This window comes from Equus przewalskii, chromosome X, assembly GCF_037783145.1.
Source record: "Equus przewalskii isolate Varuska chromosome X, EquPr2, whole genome shotgun sequence".
Lineage (NCBI taxonomy): Eukaryota > Metazoa > Chordata > Mammalia > Perissodactyla > Equidae > Equus > Equus przewalskii.
Genome location: NC_091863.1, coordinates 99311864 through 99329937, shown reverse-complemented (window position 1 = coordinate 99329937; position 18074 = coordinate 99311864). Strand labels below are relative to the sequence as shown.

At 37.2% G+C, this 18074-nt stretch overlaps 1 protein-coding gene and 1 pseudogene across 21 annotated transcripts in view; one reads left to right on the top strand and one right to left on the bottom strand.

Moving 5' to 3' along the window:
* Nucleotides 1-10476, top strand: part of THOC2 (THO complex subunit 2) — a 103964-nt gene extending 93488 nt beyond the window's left edge. For 12 of the 21 annotated variants that reach the window (XR_011536232.1, XM_070606108.1, XM_070606101.1 and 9 more), the window contains 3 exons: nucleotides 1532-1608; nucleotides 2029-2074; nucleotides 7669-10476. Coding sequence is in view for 17 of the 21 variants with exons in the window: in XM_070606108.1 (XP_070462209.1) it covers nucleotides 1532-1608; nucleotides 2029-2056 (105 nt within the window). In the remaining 4 variants the exon portion in view is untranslated. Of the gene's footprint in view, nucleotides 1-1531; nucleotides 1781-2028; nucleotides 2075-7668 lie in introns of those variants that run through there. The other 9 variants (XM_070606106.1, XM_070606104.1, XM_070606095.1 and 6 more) reach the window with 6 other exon arrangements.
* Nucleotides 7418-8304, bottom strand: LOC139080874 (tyrosine-protein kinase Fer pseudogene; annotated as a pseudogene).
* Nucleotides 10477-18074: the final 7598 nt, after the last annotated feature.

Here is an 18074-nt window from a genome sequence, read left to right as displayed (position 1 = left end):
TGATGATTACACTGTCATAAAGTCTTTATTGTTAATTTTAAACATTTTTGTAACATTTTCTCCTAATAAACTTATGTGTTTGCAAGTTTGTATTTGGTTGTCAAATTTAGTGTGCATTCTCTTAATGGATAACATTCAAAATGCATCTCATGCATCTGCCATAAAGTAAGCAAGTCATTACTAAAGTATGAAGTGTTTACGAAGCATTATTATGGTATATATTCAAAATATATGTCATATATTTATAGTTCTTAAAAGCAGTTTTAGAAAATTATAAAGTGATAGTTTTAAAATTTCTGTATGCTTTAAAAGAGACGCTGCTCCTTTTAACTAAGTATTTTGTTAATTGAGGTAAAATTCACATAACATAAAATTAAGCGTTTTAAAATGTACAATCCAGTGGCATTTAGTATATTTACAATGTTGTGCAATCATCATCTCTAGCTAGTTCCAAAACATTTTCATCACCCCAAAGTTCAACTGCATACCCTCTAAGCAGTCATTCCCCATTTCCCCCTCCCTTTAGCCCCTGGCAACTACTAATCTGCTTCTGTCTCTCTGGATTTACCAATTTTGGATGTTTCATATAAATGGAATTGTATAATAATGTGGCCTTTTGTGTCTGATTTCTTTCACTTAGCATATTGTTTTTGAGATTCTTCCATGGTATAGCATGTATCAGTACTTCATTTCTTTTTATGGCTGAATAATATTCCATTGTGTGAATATACCATATTTGTTTATCGATTCATTAGTTGATGGACTTTTGTGTTGTTTTCCACCTTTTGGCTATTGTGAATAGTGGTACTGTGAACATTTGTGTGCTGCTATGAAGTGTTTGTTTGAATACCTACTTTCAGTTCTTTTGTGTGTGTACCCAGGAGTAGAATTTCTGGATTATATGGTAATGCTATGTTTAGCTTTCTGAGGAACTGCCAAACTGTTTTCCACAGCGACTGCACAGTTTACATTTCTACCTGCAATGTATGAGGGTGCCAATTTCTCTACATCCTTGCCGATACTTGTTATTTTCTGTTTTTGTTTTGTTTATTATAGCCATCCTAGTGGGTGTGAAGTGGTATCTCCTTGTGGTTTTGATTTTGCATCTCCTTAATGACAAATGACATTGAGCATCTTTTCATGTGCTTGTTGGTTATTTGTATATCTTCTTTGGAGAAATCTATTCAGATGCTTTGGCCATTTTTTAATTGGATTGTCTGTCTTTTTGTTGCTCAGTTGTAAGAATTCTTTATATAGTCTGGATACTAGATCCTTATGAGATATATGATTTGCACATATTTTCTCCCATTCTGTAGGTTGTCTTTTCGCTTTCTTGATAGTGTTCTTTGATGCATGAAACATCTTACTTTTGATGAACTCCATTTTTTTTCTTTTGTTTCTTGTTCTTTTGGTATCATATTACCTAAGTTTTTGAAGAAAAATTTGTAACTGGCAGGTGATGAAAAGGGATTTTGAGCTGATTTGTATATTTGGTTTTCCATTCCCCAACTAATTCCATCATTTCTTACAGGAGTCCAGGCATGATAAAGAAAAGATAGAAAAGAAAGAGAAACGAGACAGTTCAGGAGGAAAGGAAGAGAAGAAACAATATCCTTTTCATCTTATTGATGTTTTTAATCAGTGTAATGGAAAGCTTTGATACTGGTCAGGTTTAGAATTGTCCCCTTATAGTATGTGGTCTAAATTATTAAGGGCTTATTAGTTTTTAAATGATCTCTCCAGTTAACCCTCTCAAATGTACCAAATATGGAAGTGGGAGACTTTTTTTTTTTAAACTTCCGTGGTGACTCAGGTTGTTTTATGCCACCAAGGGATTTAGAGTCCCTTGGGCTGGGGTCATGGGGAATAATAGAAGGGCAAGAAGATGCTGCAGATGAGCAGAGCTGGTAGAGTTTGAGGCTCCCAGGCTGGTCAGAGCCAATTACGCCTGCAGGCTGAGAGATTGTACTAAAAGATGAGACACATTCTTTTTTTTCCAAAGTTGTTTTTCCTTAATTTGTCATCTACTCATAAGTCCTCGGACAAGCACAGATAATGAAGACTTTCAATCAAGGTGAGTGTTCTCTCACCTACTTTTCATTTAAAGATATAAATATAAAATGGGATCTGAAAATGTTGAAGCAACTAGATCCATTTTTGTAAGATACAATTTAGAATTTTTCTTCTAAATATAATGACCAGGTCTTTGGGTATAGCTGCAAAACAAAATTCACAGTGATTTTTTTCTTTTTTTTTTTTGGTTAGGAAGATTTGCCCTGAGCTAACATCTATGCCAGTCTTCCTCTATTTTTTGTATGTGGGATGCCTCCATGGCATGGCTGATGAGTGGAGTAGGTCGGCATCTGGGATCTGAATGTGCAAACCTGTGCCGCCAAAGTGGAGTGTGCGGAACTTTAACCACTTGGCCATGGGGCTGGCCCAAGATTCACAGTTATTTTTAAGCTCTTTTTGTTTTAAGCTTGCTGATTAGACACGTGTTGTGTTTTTTTTTTTTTTTAAGCACCAAAATGTATTTAAGAACATCTGGCTTTCTCTTCACCATTCATTCCAATCTTCTCTGGATAATTGCCTTTTTTAGGTACCTATAGCCTTGTAGGTGGTGGTCGTATCTGCATTTTACAGGGGAAGGAAACTGGGACTCTGGGAGGTTAAGTTGAAGAGGGTGACAGAGTTATTAGCTGACAGAGCCAATACTGAAACATAGGTCTTCTTGCCCTTTTAGTGTTCTCTGTTCTTCTTTTTTGCCTTCTCATGCAGACATGTTATCTAGAGATTTTTGTGCCTCTTTTTCTATGACTGCCCATGTTTTGCGAAGCCAAAAAATATGGTCTATGGTTTTAGTTCTGGAATTTAAAATATGCAACTTTGTTTTCAAGGTATACCTTAATGTGAGGTTTAAAAAGTGTTTTAATCATCCTAAATAAATTGTATGTAGACAATAGCCGCTCAATCTCAGTCAACAGAGTGTTCAGAACCTAATATAGTCCTTTTTGGGCACTCAGATCATCATCTGAATAGTTACTGTTCGGTGATGCCTTAGGATTATTGAGTTATATAGGAGAATTTGCTCTCTACATTTAATGATTCGAGATGACTGTGTTTGAAGTTATTGACTCTTTTTCCATAGCCCGTCTTCTTCCGTATTAGCTGTCACTTCTTAATGATATCAAGTAAACTTGCTTTCTATACTCTCCTCCTAATATTATTTGCTGCTTCTAATCTTTTATGAGACCAGATAGATAAATAACCAAGACTGTTTACAGTTGTTTAAATTGAGAGTCAAAAAGATCTGAGAGCCTGGTCTGTATGAGGGTGTGAGCTCTAGGGTATGGATTTTCTCATATTTATTTTGACTGCAAAGCAGGGATTTGAGGTTGCCAGATAGGTAACTTCCTGACAAATTGCATGCTTTTTCTGCTGTGTTATTCTGTGCTTGTTATGTAAGTAGTAGAGTAAGTAAATGCGTGTAGAATTTAGTAGTTTCTTTTAAATTAGAAAGATTATAAAAGAAATATTAATTGTCCATTCTTCAATTCTAGCCATCTCCTGCCCCCACAACTAGCTGTCTGCCCTAGTGAAATATAGACTCTTAATCTTTCTTCTTTTTTTCATTCTTCACCTTAACATTCTTTTAGTTTGGCATTTTGCTTTTTACTTCTTGCTTTCACGTGATCTCCTTATTAAAGAAAACAAAAAAAACCCTACCACTTAGACCTTCATTAGGAATGGGCCAACAATTGTCACTGACAACTTTCACTGTGATTTTATACATCTCTCCTACTTAGTACGTAAATTTTATTCCTTGGTATGTGAAGGTTATGTTACAGATTTCTTTTGAGTTCTTATTCACACAGGCCATGGGTTTGTACTTTACTTCTCTGTTTAAACTCTCAGGACCAAAGCCATGAAAAGAGTGGCCTGGATGTTAGATGTTAAACCGGTGGTTTTGTAGCAAAGCTTCTAAATTCAGATATCCTTTTAAGATGCGTTTAGCTTGATGATCATCCTGTTCAATTTCTTGTTGACAGCTATGTACTATACTTTCTTCTTGGGTAGACTCTTAATTTTGTGAGGCTCTGGTTGACTTTTCCTTTTTCTGGCTGTTCTGCGTGCCTCCTTTTGGTTGTCTTCTAGGGTTGGTCAGGTCTTTCTGTTCTTCCTTTTCCTTCAGAGGTCTCATCATTTCTGATTGGCACCATTTACCTTTAGGCTACTTCAAATCTGCTGCGCCCTGCTCCCATTTTTATTTATTTTACATTCTTCAGAAAAGAGAGCTGATACATATGTCACATTTCCATGATTCAAAGATGTCATTAATTCTAAGATTCATTGTTGATTTCTAGAACTGATTTTTGAGAAGGATGGATAGAGAAATGACATTGATTTGTAAGAAACATTAAAATGATCACACTAGAATTAAGAAAATACAGTATATAAATGTGACCCAGATTAAATTCCTTCCAAAGTCTTTTGTCTTCTTTTCCTGTCTCATCACTTTTAGTTGTAAAATCCTTTCTGCATGTTCTCTGTATCTTCTTTTACTTATTGTTAAAGTAGTCTTTATCCAAATTCATCTTATCTCACCTTGATTTAGTCTCTTGAACACTACTGCTTTGCCTTTAACCTTTTCCCTTAGTTTAATCTTTAAAAATGCCTATATTAAATTTTTCCTCTTAAAACCGTCCCTTAGCTTCTCAATTTTAATTTGATGTATGTGGTCCTCAATTCATGAATGTTCAGCTCAGCTAACTTTGGAGAGTCCTTTTGTGAAACTGAGATGTGCTCCCAGACTTTGAGAAGTTCAATCTTTTTGGACTTTGATTTTTGATTCTTGATTTCAGAGAACATTAGCAGTTAGCTGTATTCTATCCATATGTATTTATAGTATACTACATTCGTGTTCTAATCCTCCACTCCATCGAGGCCTAATATATTTTGCAGGTCCCTCTCTTACCTCCAGTCTCATACTTAACTCTTTTATCCTTTAAACCTAAGGTTGCAAATTCTCAGCCTTTGGGCAGAATGCGGCTTGTTAGGTGTACCTTCTTGGCCTCACATGATATTTAACATTTTTTAATTGATTGCCTTTAAAAATCAGAAGAGGTGACAAAATCCAAATTTCAGTTTCTCTTGAAGAATTGGAACATCTGGCAATGTTGTGTCCTGATTTCTCCATGGCAGCAATCAGTTAGACCTGCCTAGGTGCTGTCGCCCTTATTATAGTGAGTGGATCTTATAGTTTACCTGTCAGTCCCCACCCAGCTTACTTCATTTGTTTCCATTATATATTAGCCCCTGTAAACAATTGATTTGGTAATTCCTGCTCTGAGTCTTTTTTCTTGAGTCCATACTGACGTCCTGAGTGCTTAACGATTGCTTATTTTAAGAATGTGTTGCCGTGTTGAGGCATAGTTCTAGATAACTGGTAGGATGTGTTGGAGTAGGGAGTGTTCAATTAAGTTTCTTTGTCATTAGTTTCCCATTGCTTACGTGTGTGCGTTTCGGCTTGCCTACGGAGTCGCAGTCACTGATTCACATGTATATATGAGTATGTTACATATCACTCTCCTTAGTTTGTGATTTTGTTGAAGGCAGTAACTTCATCCCTTTTTCTAATCAAACAGCCAAGTACTTTTCTTTATTACCTACTGTGTTTCAGATACTTTATTAACTTCACATGGAGGGCTATGTACAGAATTATTAAGTATATCTCTTTGGGACTGATGAGAAACAGGATTGACTTTTTTGCCCTCAAAAAAAGGTTCAGTTTATTTACAGCATTTGATGGTATACTTACTGTTTAAGAAGAAGTTGCTTTATGTACTGCAACATAATTTTGATAGTGGGTTTTTAATTCTTTCATTTGAGTCTGTATGTAGTGATCATTAAATGCGTATGAGTTAGGAGATTGAAATGATAGACACAAACTGTTTTTCTCTTCATTACCATCCTTTATACTCTTTAAAAATACTGGGTGTGAGTTCTGTGTGCTGATATTCGTAGACACCAAATAGTTGGAGAGAATAGGAGGAATTTTCTGTTTTCTTTCTTCCACTTAAGGTAGACCAAATATTCACTAAGGTGCTGTGCTGTTTTTTTATTTGGACATAGGCCTGAGCACTTACAAAAGGCTCTCATGCCACATTTACCCCTGAGTATGACTACCCCCACACACACGTTTATCCTGAGAGGCGTCCCTGGGTGCGCTAAGATTCAGTTCAACAGAATCCCAGTTTTACCTCTGTGTTACATTTTATCCGCATTGAACATCTCAGCAATTGTGTTTGCTGTCATAAGAATTCCTAGGTAGCAATATAAGGGTACATGAAGGAGTAAAGTGGAATTAGGATGGCTGTCCCTATATCTTTCTCCTGTAACTTCTTTCTTCATAAGTGTTCATTTGACTTTTTAACTGTCAACTTCATCCATATATATGTCTTTCTACTTGTGGGAGGTGGTGTGTGTGTGAACTAGGATCATAAAGTCCTGGCAGCTTCAGACACTGGTCGGGAACCAAATGAAGAGAACTAAATTCTGGGAGGCCTGCTTTGAGGTGAAGATACTGAACCAAAAATAATCTATTAATTTGGTGGGCTTGTATTTGTAGTTTCTCTGAAGAAGTTTTGTTGCCATCAAGAAGGCTCTTTTATGAAGAATATATAAACTATTGAAACATTTCTTAGGACCTTTTTAGTGAGTTTGATCATAAAATTAGAAAGTGTGTGTGTGTTTATAAAGGCATGCCTCTGATAAGAAGGCTGATTTTATATTTGCGTTTCTTCTCTACTTTGACCACCAGTCTAGCTACTCTTTTCTCCAGACCACACTGCTTTTCAAACTTGCTTCTTGCTGTCACAGCTCTCTATAAAATAACACTATTTAAAATCAGCTGCCTCAACTCTGAGAAGGTGCTCTTTGAGTGCGTTCCAGGCATAGTTTTCTGATGCCCTGACAAAGGAGGAGAGCATGGCGGGAATATAGGTAAAGGACAACCTTACTCATACAGCAGGGCCTATTTCTGGCCACCCAAAAAAAGAAAAGAAAAAGAAAAACCCCAGGATGTCCAGATAATCCCCAGTAGAAAGTTATGTTTACAAATATAATTTTGTCTTAGCAGAATGGAAGGCCATCTTTTCTGGAATGTGTCCTGCAAACATGATATTACCAATGCAATTTATAGTACCAATAGAGTAGAGGTATCTAGGATGGCAGACAGCTGATTCTGAACTGAGCCTGAAGTGGAAACTCTTTGAGAAACAGTCAACAGTCCTAGATGTGAAAAAGATAGATCTGTGTGAACTCTTGCATTTTAGAGCCTGTGCTTTTTTATTTATAATGGTTAAAGTGGCACATATTTTAAAAAAATAGTTAATAAAAAATAACGTTTAGAATAAAGTTAATGTGAAGGAAATAGTACTCTGCTGGAAGATAGAGTCCTGAAGGCTGAGTTTGGCACTGTTTCATCACTATGTGACTTTCTTCTTGATGGCAATTCTTTCTGAAGTTCACTGAACTTGGGACTGTTTTCAAGTTTGTAATCCCAACACTTCAGCATTATTTTATAAATATGCCTTGGACACTGCTGAGAGACTGACATCAAGTATCTTCTTTCCACTTGCTCTTGTGCTTGCTGATTTGTCATTCCAGGGTATGGACAGACCCCTAAGCTGAAGGTCTCCCAGAGGAGGATGCCAAAGCTCCATGCGTCACTCTCAGAACGATATCTCCCATAATTAAGAGCTTCTGGTGCTGTCCATTTAATGGGAATCTGCTTTAAGTCAGAAGATGAATACACACCACCATCCTCTTGACGAGACATTCCAAAGTCACTGATTTTCAGAACATTATTTTCACCTCCAGGCAATTTCTTGCAGCAAGGTCCTTGTGTATACAATTTTTACTCGAGATTCGCCATCCAGAAGCAGCATCTAATGAAAATTTCACTAACTGTTTTAGTTCATCCTTCTTTCTCAGAAAGGAGAGGAAATCGTCTCCTGGAACCAGTTCCTTAATGATGTAGATAGGCTGTATTTGTGTGCGAACTTCTGTAAGTTTGAAAATATTGGGATGATTATATTGCTTGAGGATTTTGGCTTCTTGTAAAAATTTCAATTTCAGTTCCTGGGAAAGATCATCTTTACATGTTTTAACAGCAACAGCAGTTTTATCCTTTAATGTGCCCTAAAATACATCATCAAAATTTTCCTTGTCCAGTAATTCTACTGTGACATCTTTATGATTGAGAACCCACTTCTTATTCTAGTATGGCCATACTGATACCATGATACTCTTTATTGGAACATTGACTTTTTCTGCAATTTAAAAAATTGAGAGAAAATTCACAGAACAGAAAATTTGCCCTTTTAAAGTGGTTTTTATTAACTATGTTGTAACCATCATCACTAATTTCAGAACATTTCCATCACCCCAAAAAGAGACCCCACACCTGTTAGCAGTCACTCCTAATTCTCGCCTTCCCCCAGCCCCTGGAAACAACTAGTATACGTTCTGTCTCTCTGGATTTGCCTGTTTTGGACATTTCATAAAAATGGAATCATGCAATATGTGGCCTTTTGTGTCTGGCTTCTTTCACTTAGCATCATGTTTTCAAGGTTCATCCATGTTGTAGCATGTATCAGAACTCATTTCTTTTTGTAACTGAATAATATTCCATTGTATGAATATGTACCACGTTTTGTTTATCCATTCATCAGTGATGGACAGGAACAATGATTTTTAAGTGTTAAAATTGTAAGTTCAATATTAGTGTATCAACAGTTATAATTGGTAATGTCAAGATTATACATGGTGTGAACAGAACGCTGTATAGAAATAATATGTAAATTATTTGTCAGCATTTCATGCAAGTGTGGTTATTTTCTAAGGCCCTTCTAGCTCTGGTTTTATGAAATATGTGAATGTAGTATTTTCATCAATAAAGTTTAATGCGTTAAGCATTAGTTTAAAATTTGAATGAGAACAATGTTAGGCAGATATGAAGTTATTTGCCACATGTTGTAATGATCATGTTTTGAATTTATTTCAATATGCAGTATTTGAAAAATGTCAATACATAAAGGAAAGGAAATGAGTGTAATTAAGTCAATATATTTTTAAAGCAATTTTTATAATTTAGCAGACCTTGCATCTTGATATAAGTCGCTATTAAAATTGTGTCCTTATGAAAAATGTGATGTCATTTTTCTCTCTTTTTTTGTTGATCATGTAAAATCAGTTCCTTTTCATTGCTGTGTGTTCTGTTTACTTTTGAAAAGCTGTTGCTTGCCCCTGTGGAATGTTTTACTTGTTTCTATTTCATTCTTTCCTCCCTCCTCTCCCCCTACCTCTCCCTCTCTCACAGACAAAATGTTCAATGGTTTTTGTTAAGTCGTCATAGTGTGCCTATCTTTAATGGTTTCTAAGAGCAGGAAATAAGAAATCCAGAAATATTTCATCCTTATCCCGGGACTTACTTCAAGTCTCTGTTATTGACAAAACTCATTGATTTTTCTTTCTTTCTTAAATCTTGGCTTCCTGCTCTTTTCCTCCTCCTCTCCTTCCCTCTCCTTTCCTTCCCCCTTTACCTCCCTCCTCTCCTTTCCCCCTTCCTTCTTTTCCTTCTTCCTTTCTTATCTAGCAATATAATCACTTTGTTTCTTTCAGGTGAGATTGGAATGAAATTGTTCAGCTGTGACCAGAAATTTATTTTCCTGAGTAGATTGCTGAGAATTGTGAATGAAGAGGGCCCATTTGCATCTCCTTAAATTATTCAGTTACCTGCTGTATTGCTCCATGCCGAATACTTAAAATTGTTGAGTTGTGCATTATTGTATTTGACTTGTTGCTTAGTTTCTACATGTTTATTTTCAGTAAATGGCTGAAAGTGTTAACTATTCCATATTTTTAGCACAATGTGCTGCATACAGTTCCCAAGAAGCAAATAAGGTTACATGTGTACAGAATTTCACTTTAGGTTAACTAAATATTGCCTGGGTTTAGTTGGGTTTTTTGTTTGTTTTTTTGATCTGAAATGCTTCGTTTTTATTGTTTGAAACTGAAAATAAACAATTATTGAACCATTTTGAATTTACCTCATTTTAAAACTCAGTTTTAATTTATTATTTGGCCTGTTTTTAATATTAGTCACTAAAAACAGAGTGGGAGCAGTGTCTTATGCAATGCTTAGGAATCATTTTATACAGTACTTGTATGACATTAAAACCTGTTTAAAAAAGAAAAAGGTACCAGCACTCCCTTGTCCCTTGCCATTTTTTCTTGTAATTATGTTAGACACATCTAAGGAGGGGGCATCAAAGTTAAAGGAGTTTTGTATTGCTGAACTTTCGTCTGGAAAAGTTTCACAGTGACATTTTTAAAAGAAAACTTTTTTATCTACTGAATTCTACCAGTGTAACCTTTTTTCTAAATAAACAATAGTTTTCTCAAATGATTGTATATCGTTGTGTATATTGTTGCTTATTCAAAATAACTTAGCAAAGATATTTCAGTAAGGTTCCTAGCTATTTATTCTTATTTCTGTCTTAGTCCATGGGCTACAGTGTTTTCAAATGACATCTTACCCAATGATATAAAAAAGCCTATTTGGTCACCTTTGCACCTGGGGTAAACAGTGGCTGATATCATGCCTAGAATTATCCTTTTACTCTTCAGTTCCTTGGAACCAATGATGCATATGCAAATTAAAGTTTTTTAGGGAATCACAATAAAGGCCATAATTTTTTTAAAGGATTGAGAAATGCTGAGCATATTTTAGAATTGTCAAAGGGATATAAATGTTGATGCCCCTTTTCAGATAACTGTAATTTGCAGCAATTGATGAGCACAATATTTATGGGAGAGTGATCCATTCAATGACTGTTGAGCACCCATTGTGTGCCTGGCGTAAAAAGAAAGGATACATTATTAGAATGATTTTGACATTGAGAAAATAACTATAGTTCACCTCAAAATCATTTGTCTGAAACATATCCGAGAAGAGCTTTCCAGTTATGTTGTAATCACATTTTAAAGATTACATGATTGTTTGAACCAGAAAGTTCCCTACTAAATGTCAGTATCTCTTCTCCCTGTCCCCTAAATTCTTGAACACAGGTGGTCTTTGGTTGTGGCCTTGCCAGAAATGCATCGAGGATGGAAAATATTTTGCATAGTTAAATCCAAATTTAGTAATTTATGTTGGAAGTAGGAAATCTGTATTTATGTAATGATAGCTATTTTTGAGCATCTACTCTGTTCTAGGTATGAAGGAGTATTAAGACCTAACTCCTGTACCTAGGGTGCTTCCAGTCTAGCTTGAGAAATAAGGGCCAAATGAGTGCTATTGGTACTCAGCAAACTTTCTGTAAAGGGCTGGATAGTAAATATTTGATGCCTTGTGGGCTCTGTGGACCCGTTGCAACTCCAAAGCTCTGCCATTATAATGTGAAAGTAGCCACAGACGATACGTAGATGAATGGGCGTGATCAAGTTCCAGTAAAACTTTATATACAAAAACCTATAGAGAATCCTATAGATTTATTCAAAAAATATTTGAACACCTCTTGTGCACCAGAGGTACAGCCTTGAGTGAAACAAAGTCCCTGCCCTCATGGAACTTCCATTCTAGTGGCCAGTGGAGGCAAACAAATATTTAATGTTAGGTGGAGGGAGGTCCTTTGAGGAAAAATAAACCTGAGTAAGGAGGTTGGGTGAGGTAGGGCTTTCTGCTTTACATACAGAGTGACCATGTGGAGTCAAGATGTGCAAAGCAGGATATTTTGAGGCAGTTATCATAGTATGAATATTTTATTACTAATGTGAGCAGGAGCTATCCCTAATCCCCCACCCATCTTTCAACCTTTTACATGAAAATCATCTAATGTGTAGGATTTCTCAGGACCTAAGCTTTGAGCTGTAGTGACTAATGTCTAAGCTTACTGTTCTCTAGAAAGGAGATCTTTAGGCTCATAAATGTACTTGGAGGTTATCTATGGACACCCCAAAAATCGAATGCAAGTTTGTGGTATGGGCATTTTTCCAGGTCTATAGCGTTCACCCAATTCTCAAAAAGATGGATCTAAGGTGGCAAGTTTGTTTTCCTGGGTTTTGTTCCAAAGAACTCTAAAACCTTTATAAGTAACGCTGAACCTGTCTGTCTCGAGCTGGTGAGAAGTTGGAAGACAGTCGTCCATGCGTCTACCTTGTCTTAAACGGTAGGGACAAAAGTTAGAACATCTTGCCTTGCCTCGTCAGATGATCTACAAGTGATTTGCAGTTTATTGTTGGTAAGTCACTGGTCCATGGTATAGACCACTTTCTATTTCAAGGAAGCACTTTAGCCAAGTTTGGGTGGAAATCCTAGTAGTCTTATTCTTTCCCCAGCAATTATGTAATTGTTTTATTTCTACCCAACCACGTTCCAAAAAGGATTTATGAAAAAGCATTCAGTATTTAAACAATAAATGGAGACCAGCCCAATGGCGTAATGGTTAAGTTCAGTGCACTCCACTTCAGCAGCCCGGGTTCATGGGTTCGGATCCCAGGCATGGACCTACACCACTCATCAGCCATGCTGTGGTGGCATCACACATAAAGTAGAGGAAGACTGGCATAGATGTTAGCTCAGGGCTAATATTCCTCAGCAAAAATAAATGAGAAAATTTGATTTCTGGGTGAAATTAATACCCTAAATAAGGTTAATACCCCAAAATGTTGTGTACACTGGGGCTATGAATTGGCTCTGAGTAACCTGGCAGGCCACACAGAGAAGGTAATGTGGTGAATTACAGGAATTACAGTGTCCAAATAAAAAGCTAGTCTTAGTGGAGAAGAACATTTTCTGGCAGTGAAGCCTGAAAGAAACTTCTTTGCATTCTCATAAAGAAGAACCTTATCTTTTCAGTAAATAAAACAAGGGGATGTATCTTGTAATGACCCTGAATGTTAGCTGATGGCCACCACTTCAACTCATTTCAGTAAGGATATTTCTACAATGACACCAAAATATGAGGTCCAGACACCCAGGTCTCTGATAATTTGGTTCAATCCAGGAAAACACTTGTGAATATTTGGGACAGGGTTCCTAAACTGGGGTTTATAATGGCCTTACTTCTTATAAGCATGTTTGTAAAGGTCAGAAAACTCATGTGACCATTGTTTGGTTCCCATGATATGAGTAACATAAACAAGATCTCGTTAGTTTAAAAGCTGTGCCCAGCCTTGGATTTCTTTTTCTAATTTTTATGGATACTGATCTCTAAGACTGCCTCGTAGGTAGATGAAGCTTATAATATTACAGCCACTTAATATTCTATCTTGTTTATCAGAAGCATGGTTTGAATGTTTAAATTTTTTAATTGAAGTAACATTTCTAGAGACACTGTCAGGGCCAAAGAAATATTGGGTCTGGAGTTGAGAATAAAAAGGAGCTGCTTAAAAGATACTAATTCATGCTAATTGAATACAGATTTTGTTGTATTTATAGACAAATTGGACATGGTAATTAAGAATAACAGTAGAAGGGGTATTGGACATAGTAACTAAAGGAAGTGTGGCAACCTGAGAAGATATACGTTAATGTAAGAATAATTGCTTTTTGTTTCTGATTCTTAGGTGTTGTTTTAAGCTCTAATGATCATTTCTACATGGGTTAGGCTAACAAAGCTTAATTTCCTTTGATATGTTTTTAAACGGAGGCGTTTAATGGGGGAAGAAGGAAAGGAGATTTTGGTTGAACACAGGGCATATAAAATTTGAGAAATGCATCATTGCAAGTCAGACATAGCCTTTATTTCAGGGATAGGAGCTAGAAAATGACCTAGTACTTAACCTCCGGCTTAGTCTGACCTCTGCTTTTTGTCCAATGACAGCTAGATGTCCTTGGACTTGACTATCAGACTGACGAAGTGCTACTATTAGCCCTGTCCCCACAAAATTTTAATCAGAATGATATTATTTGCTATATTTAAAGACTTCAGGATCCTAATTTCATGCAGTATATAGTGATACTTATCTCCTAGGGTTACATGTATCATCAGTATCAAAGGACATTTATGAATTGTAGTTAGATATGCCACTGCTAGGTACTAATATGCAGACTTCTTTTGTGCTTTCCAGGATAATTGATCCAAGACATCAGTAATACAAAAGATCATGCTTACAAGATATAAGCAGGAAATAAAAGGTCAAATGAATTAGGTATTCATACCATATGTATCTGGGGGCCAGTTCTATTTTAAGATGATGGTGAGTACTCAGGGTAAGAGTAACCTCAAACTTCTTGTGATTTGGGAAGTCTTGTTCTCAACAGGTTGATCTGGGAAGACTTCATGAAGGATTTGGATGTCAGGAAGCCAATCTATTTCTACTGAGGCCTAGAGGGTGGAGGTCTTTTGGGGTCTGGTTTAACCCTAAGTTGGCACTAGGGGAGAGAGAATGCTGACCTTGGAATTCAGACCCATTCTGGTATAATGCAGAATCCTTGAAGCCAACCTGTTATCCTAGCCCAGGACTGGATCATCACATTTCAGAGGCAAATGCCTCCTACCTCTCTGCATACCGTTCCATGCTGCCTTAAGACTTTTTCCTTTTTTGGTCTACTTTCATGACTAAGCCTGACATCACCAATCTTTTTATTGCCTTAATCATTGTTAATCACATTTTTCATATGTTTACATGTAATTGAAAGGTTATTGCCTCTATGTCAAGATGGCTTTCCTTGTCTGTTTCCTCTGAGTGAGGATGAGCTCCATTTGCACTTCCTCACTTGGTCTTCACAATGCCCTTTTGTTAATTAAATCTGACAATACTTATAAAGCACATAAAGAGGACCTAGTACATGGGGAAATGTTAGCAATTGTTATTAGCAGTAATATTTATACCAGTAGTTTGCAAACTGGGAATCATCAGAATCAGAATTGGTTGGGAAACTTTAGTCTCCCCAACTTCAAATATCTGAATCAGATTCTCTTGGGGTGGGGGCCCGGAGTAGTTTTTAAAATAGTTCCTCAGGTGATTCTAATGTGGGGGTGATATCTGGGAATTGCGGAATTCAACCACCCTGCACTCCTAGCATGTCTGTTCTTACCTCAGTTAGGGACAGAACCCGTCCAGACGCTTCTTATTTCTGGGAGTGATAAGTATGTTAGGCCCCAGAGACAACCCATCCTTAGCAGAAAATGTTTCAAAAGCAAGAGCAGCAGCCTCTCTCTTGGGATCAGGGTTCATCAACTCTGCCAGCCCATGCTGCTGTTGTTCACTCCAGCTCCCTGCCTTCTCCAGCCTACCTTCGCTCACCTTCCTGGGTCTAACCTCTTGTTAGCCTAGATGTGTACTGTCCGCAAGCATCTACTGCCAAGGTAAGCAGTTTGGAGTTCAGAGCTGCTTTTGATACCACTTATACCTTCTCCTTTAACTTTGTATCTGGAGTGGTTCACTTTTCTATGATCAGAGTTGCATTCAGGGCTGGGTTTTCTCCTCCATTCCTTACTTTTCCTTGCGTAATATCCTGATGTTGGTGAGGGGGTGGGGAGAGTTGCATAAACATTTAATAGTTCAATGCTTTAAATTTCTCTCTAACCACCGCTCTTAGCTGCATCCTGCAAATTTGATATATGGTATTTTCATTTTCATTTGGCTCAGAATATTTTCCAACTTCTCTTGTGATTTATTCTTTGACCCACGTGTTATTTAGAAGTGGGTTGCTTAATTTCCAAATATTTGCAGATTTTCCAGATATCCTTCTGTTATTGATATCTAGCTTAGTTCTGTTGTGGTCAAAGAAAATACTTTGAATTATTTAAATCCTCTTAAATTTACTGAGACTTCTGTTATGGTACAGCAGCTGGTCTACCATGGTGAATATTTCACATGCACTTGAAAAGAATGTTTCTTCTGTTTTTGTTGGATGTTGTGTACTATAAATGCCAATTAGGTCAAGTTGGTTGTAGTTTTCCAAATCTTCTATATCCTTGCTGATTTTCTGTGTGCTTGGTCTGTCAATTACTGAGAGAAGAATATTGAAATTTACAAATATAACTGTGGATTTGTTTTTTCTGCTTTTAGTTTTGTCAGTTTTTGCTTTATGTATTTTGAAACTGTGTGATTAGGTGCATGCACATTTAGGATTATATATTCTTGGTGAATTGATCCCTTTATCAAAATGAAATATTCTTCTTTCTCTCTGGTAATATTCCTCATTCTAAAATTTACTTTAATATGAACATAGCTTCTCCAGCTTTCCTTTGATTGTGTTTGCATGGTATATTTTTTCCATCCTTTTCCTTTATATTGAAAATGGCTTTCTTGCTTTTTGATCCAATCCAACAATCTCTGGTTTTTAATTGGAGTGTTTAGACAATACATTTAATGTCATTATTGATATGGCTTGTTTAAATCTATTTTGCTATTTGTCCTGTCATCTCTTCCTTTTTTCCTCTTTTACTGCCTTCTTTTAGATGGATCGTGGCTCAGTTTCCTCATTGGTAAAATGGGGCTAATCATAAAAACCATTTCATAAGGTAGTCCTAAGGATTAAATGAGATAATTTATACAGTGGTGCTTGGCACATATTTATATAGAGCTCAATTTTTTTTAACCAGAGGATGGAGAACTCCTTGGGATATCTAGAAGGTTTTTGTTCTAGACCTGTTATGTACCTACATAGGCGAGGTAGGTAGTTGTGTACAGGTGTAGTTTGAGTGGGTGCTGAAAGGCCCAGCTTCCAAAATATCTCCCGTATTGGTTAGCTGTGGTGTGTGAAATTCTCACAATTAAGCACTTTACAGGGACTTCTGGAGATGTGATTATCCGTTAAGCTAAAACATCATGGAGGGGGCAACCAATTCTCTCGCTAGCACTGAAGCACAAATAATTTCTCATGATACCCTATCATGCTCCCGTATTCCCTAGGAAAGCACTGAGAGATTTGCTTAGGCGAAAGTCAGAGATAGGGACATGACCTGATCCTGGGAGACAGCCACAGTGGGCAGCTCAGATGGTTACTTGAAGGTGAAAGGAGGGATGGGAAAGTTGCCAGAAAGGACCTGGCCCACTTGGTAATTTTACCTTGGGCTCATTTGTGAAGTTAAGCTTCTGAGTTTTTATTTACTGGTTTCCTCCGGTTTCATTGTCACAATGTCACAATTGATATTTCACTGTTTGACTCTTGCAATAGTTGAATGGATCATACTTTACATTTTACTCACTTCTGAAACATGAGGTGGCTGGTTTGGAAGTCAAAGTGGTAGTGGGTTGGGAGCAGTTGTGCTTTTCCCTCTTTTGCCTCATAGCTGAGGATTTGTTTGGTCCCTGTGGACTCGTCAACACTGATCTAGAATAGAAGCTCCACGAGTGTAGGGACTGTTTAATGCTAGCACCTAATGCATGGCACAGTGTAGGAACTCCAGAAATATTTGACCTATTTGTCATTTCCTCCAATGAATAGAAACTTTTTAATCAAATCAACAGATCATTATCACCTGCTTGTCTCCCTGCCCTCAGTGTTCCTCAGTTCACCTCACTTGGACCATTAACCTCCTCTAAACTGAGTCCCAAACGTAGGCTCTGGGCCCAATCCTGTCCCTTGGCTAGGAGTATGAAAAGTGCTACGCAAACATTTCAACAGCTCATGCATTAGCTTTGCTGCTGGTCCTGCTCTAACCCTGGGTATAGGTTTTGGTGAATTTTTCTCTTGCGCCTTATGGCTAACCCCACCTACGCACCCAGGTTCCATGAACAGAGTTCCTTGCTCTGTATCCCAGTTTGTCTAGAGTTGGTGTCCATGTCTCATGTACAAGACATCGTGGCTGAGTCCCTAATATCTGCCGATCAACTTTCTGTCCTCTCCCTCAACACACATGAAACTAGGGGTTATGTTAGCCTTGAGGGGTTCGAGAGAGGTTGAAGACATTGGGAGAGGATTATTAGGGGAACAGAGGGTACTAGTACCTAAGCTTGGCCTTTCAGGAAATTTGTCTCTAAACTGCTCTGCAACAGGAAGGGCGAAGGAGATCCTTTTCGTCTTCTCTCCTGTACTGTAGCTTATTGCTCTCAGG